General features: G+C 43.6%; 1 protein-coding gene across 1 annotated transcript; it reads right to left on the reverse strand.

Moving 5' to 3' along the window:
- Positions 1–207: 207 nt before the first annotated feature.
- Positions 208–2707, reverse strand: LOC127162042 (E3 SUMO-protein ligase ZBED1). The gene is made up of 2 exons (XM_051104815.1): positions 1978–2707; positions 208–1500 (listed from the first exon to the last, which is right to left on the reverse strand). The coding sequence occupies exons 1-2, from the start codon at positions 2705–2707 to the stop codon at positions 482–484; spliced, it is 1749 nt and encodes a 582-aa protein (XP_050960772.1). The 3' UTR covers positions 208–481.
- Between the last annotated feature and the right edge of the window lie 661 nt (positions 2708–3368).

The following is a 3368-nucleotide window of genomic DNA, read 5'->3' on the forward strand; positions in this document are numbered from 1 at the left end:
CGCCTCCCGATGTAAACTGCAGTGGACAGAGCTCATGAGCGGCGCAGGTGTTTTTACGCGCGCAACGACTTCGTTGCGATGTCCCACCATGTCTCTTGCTCCATCTGTGCTCAGACTAGGGGTGGGCGATATGACCTAAAATTAATATCACGGTATTTTTCATCTTTTGAACGATGACGGTATAATATCACGGTATAACTTTTTTTTGGTACATTTTTGGAGGAGTAGCCTGTCCTGTCTCTTTAGTATGTGAATAAAGTTAATATTTTTATAATATAATAAGTAAATGGTAGGTATCCTTATCAAAAAGAGACATGGGAGAGTATTATGCATTCTCAACATTTATTTTGCAAAAAACCTAAAGATCTTACTTAACAGTGTACAACAAAACAAAAATTAGCAGTGTAATAACACAAGAACAGTGTAATAATGTGTACTTTTCTCAAAAACTAACTCTCTCTTCATCTGAACTCTGATGAAACTAGACATTCAAGTTCTTTGCCAGGAACACCAACCTGTCAACATTTTCTGGCTTCAGTGATGCCCTGGAGCTTGTTACAATATTGCCCCCTGTGCTGAATGCACGCTCGGAGGGTGAGCTTGTGGCTGGGATGCATAAGTATTTTTTTGCCAGACGGCTAATGCGCGGGAAGTGGGAACATTGGAGACGCCACCACTCCAGTGGATCAGAGTCACTGTCAGCCGTCACCATCAGCAGGTAGCCATCTAGCTCCATGTCAATGCCCTGCTGCTTTGGTGGTGCACTGCTACACTTTTTGAAGAAACTGCCCAGGCTGTGTTTGGGCTTTTTCAGTTGTACAGGAGCAGTGCTAGTTTCCCTCTCGCTTTGGTCCTCTGTGGAAGAGGCACCTGTGGCTGTCTTCTCCTCCAGTGCTTTGGTTTCTGTAGCTACTCTGCTCCTCACTTCCTCCAACTTTTCAGGTGACATGTAGGTGGTCTTGAACCGTGGGTCCAGGAATGTTGCCATGGTGAGCAGCTCATCAGTGGCAGGATCTTTGTATTTTTCATTCAAATAATCCAAGACCCTCTTCTTGATGTCCTCGCACAGTCCTGCTTTGTCTTCTTCAGGCTTCAAAATGTTTGTATTGAGTAGATGGAGGACTGGCTTAACATAGGAGACACTAACATACTCCTCTCCTGACAGGGCATCTGTAAAATCTTGCAGAGGCTTCAGTGCTTTGGTTATGGCCTCCAACACATCAATGTCTTGCCAGGTGGGTAGAAGGTGGCGTGACTTTTGGTCTGCTGCCAGGACTTGAGTGATGGCCTTCTCCTGCTCCAACACCCTTTCCATCATTTTGACACGGGACCCCCACCTTGTTGGCGATTCTGTGATCAGCTTGTGGGGGGGCAGGTTCAGCTCTCTCTGTGCACTGGTCAGGGCATTCTTCTTTTTCCAGCTGTAGGAGAATGTGCTGACCACTTTTTTGCACATACCTGTGGCCCGTGCAACTCGAGCATCATGTTGGACACTCCTCTCTGGGAAGTAAAAAGAACGGATAAAAATATTAGCATAAGTGGGAAAAGTAGGTTATCATAGTTGAAAAACGTAATAAACCATTAACTGTAGAGCAGCATAAGTATTTATTGTATGGACACACTGAACATTAGGCTATTACAAATCTAATAGGCCATGTTGTATGTATGTTGGTCAATAGTTTGCACATTCCTGCACAAATAGTACAGCTTTTTCATTTTAAATACATTTATATTGTACATATTTTTAATAATATTTTTCATATAATCTGATGATAATTGAATTTTATATTTATGTTTTTTTTTTACTTTCTGATCCGGTCCCCAGAGAAATCACGGCTAAACAATACTAACAATGAAAAATACAATACTAATGTGGTGGCCTTAAATTTGTTTTTGTTTTCTTTTTTTAATACAAACAGAAAAGGACTTGACAAATTTTCTGAATATAAAATGTTAGGTTTAGAAAGTGTAACTTACCAATAGCGTTGTGCAGTCTGTGTCCAAAACATGCGAGTCTCGTCCATTTATTGATTTCCAGAGCGCGCACCATGTTTGCACCGCTGTCAGTCGTCATGCACACCAGACGCGCTTCATCCAAGCCCCAGGCGGAAAGTGCATCCTTCAGTCCTAACGCAATTATTGCTCCGGTGTGGTCTTCGGGGAAGAAGGCGGTCTGTAGGCATCTGCTGCGCAACTTCCAGTCATCGTCAATGAAGTGGATGGTGAGGCTAATGTATGGCTCAGTAGTTCGGCTGGACCATAAATCAGTAGTGGCCGAGTAGGCTTCAAGGTGGCGAATTTCGTTCATGACTCTGTCCGTGTACAGCTCTGGCAGACACTTCTGGCTAAAAAATTTCCGACCAGGCAGCTCGTATCTTGAGTCCAGAGTGTGAACCACATGTCTGAAGCCATCTCTCTCTATGGTTTGAATGGGCACCATGTCCTTTGCAATATATAGCGCAATTGCCCTGGTAATATCTTTCCATTTCTTACTACTCTTGTCGTAAGGTGTAGCAGCAGTAAACGATGCCTGCAGTGAAAGCTGTGTAGTCTTGGGACGCGCTCCGCTGGTGCTGCTGGTCCCACTTGCGCTCGTTTTGGCCCGGGTTGCCTCTTCATATTCACGGGCGTGCGTGTTTTTAAATGATGAAACAGGTTGCTTGTGTTTCCACCTCTTGCTGTCACAACACGGCGGCAAACCTTGCATATTACTGAAGTTTGCTCCGTGTCGGATGATTTAAAACCGAACCAGTTCCAAATAACGGAGGTTCCTCCTCTTTTTGGAACGAGAGTTACCTCTACAGCGGCCTCGGTCTCTCCGTCTGGTTCTGACACTTCACTCATCTCTTTTCAGATAGTATATAGGCTACAGGCCCGACCTTTCTTCACGATGTTTCACCAGTCGTTTAATGGCCACTCCGCTTACCTACCACGTGCAAGGCTGATACGAATGTGTTTTACTTTTTTATTTACAACAAGATATATAGTATAAGGACAGGTATTCAGACCACAACTGAACGTTTGAAGAAAATTTAATGCCTTATTATTTAGAATTAGATATTATTGATGTAAATGCAGCCGTTCAAGGAACATAATTGATTTATTACGGTATTGACGGTATTAGAAAATCCATGTCGTGGCGCAATGTCACACCGGTGATGACTATGACACCGGTGTACCGCCCACCCCTAGCTCAGACCCACGCATTTAGACCAGTCTATTCCATTTGAAACAATGAACACATTCAAAATATCAAATATGGCTTGGGCAGTTGATTGCGCCGGCAGCGGCTTACAGAAAAGGAAATCTTCTTGTAATTCTCCATTATGTACATACCGTACAAGGCAAGGAGGTTGGAAAGGTTTGCT

The sequence above is a fragment of the Labeo rohita genome, unplaced genomic scaffold (assembly GCF_022985175.1).
Source record: "Labeo rohita strain BAU-BD-2019 unplaced genomic scaffold, IGBB_LRoh.1.0 scaffold_818, whole genome shotgun sequence".
Taxonomy (NCBI): Eukaryota; Metazoa; Chordata; class Actinopteri; order Cypriniformes; family Cyprinidae; genus Labeo; species Labeo rohita.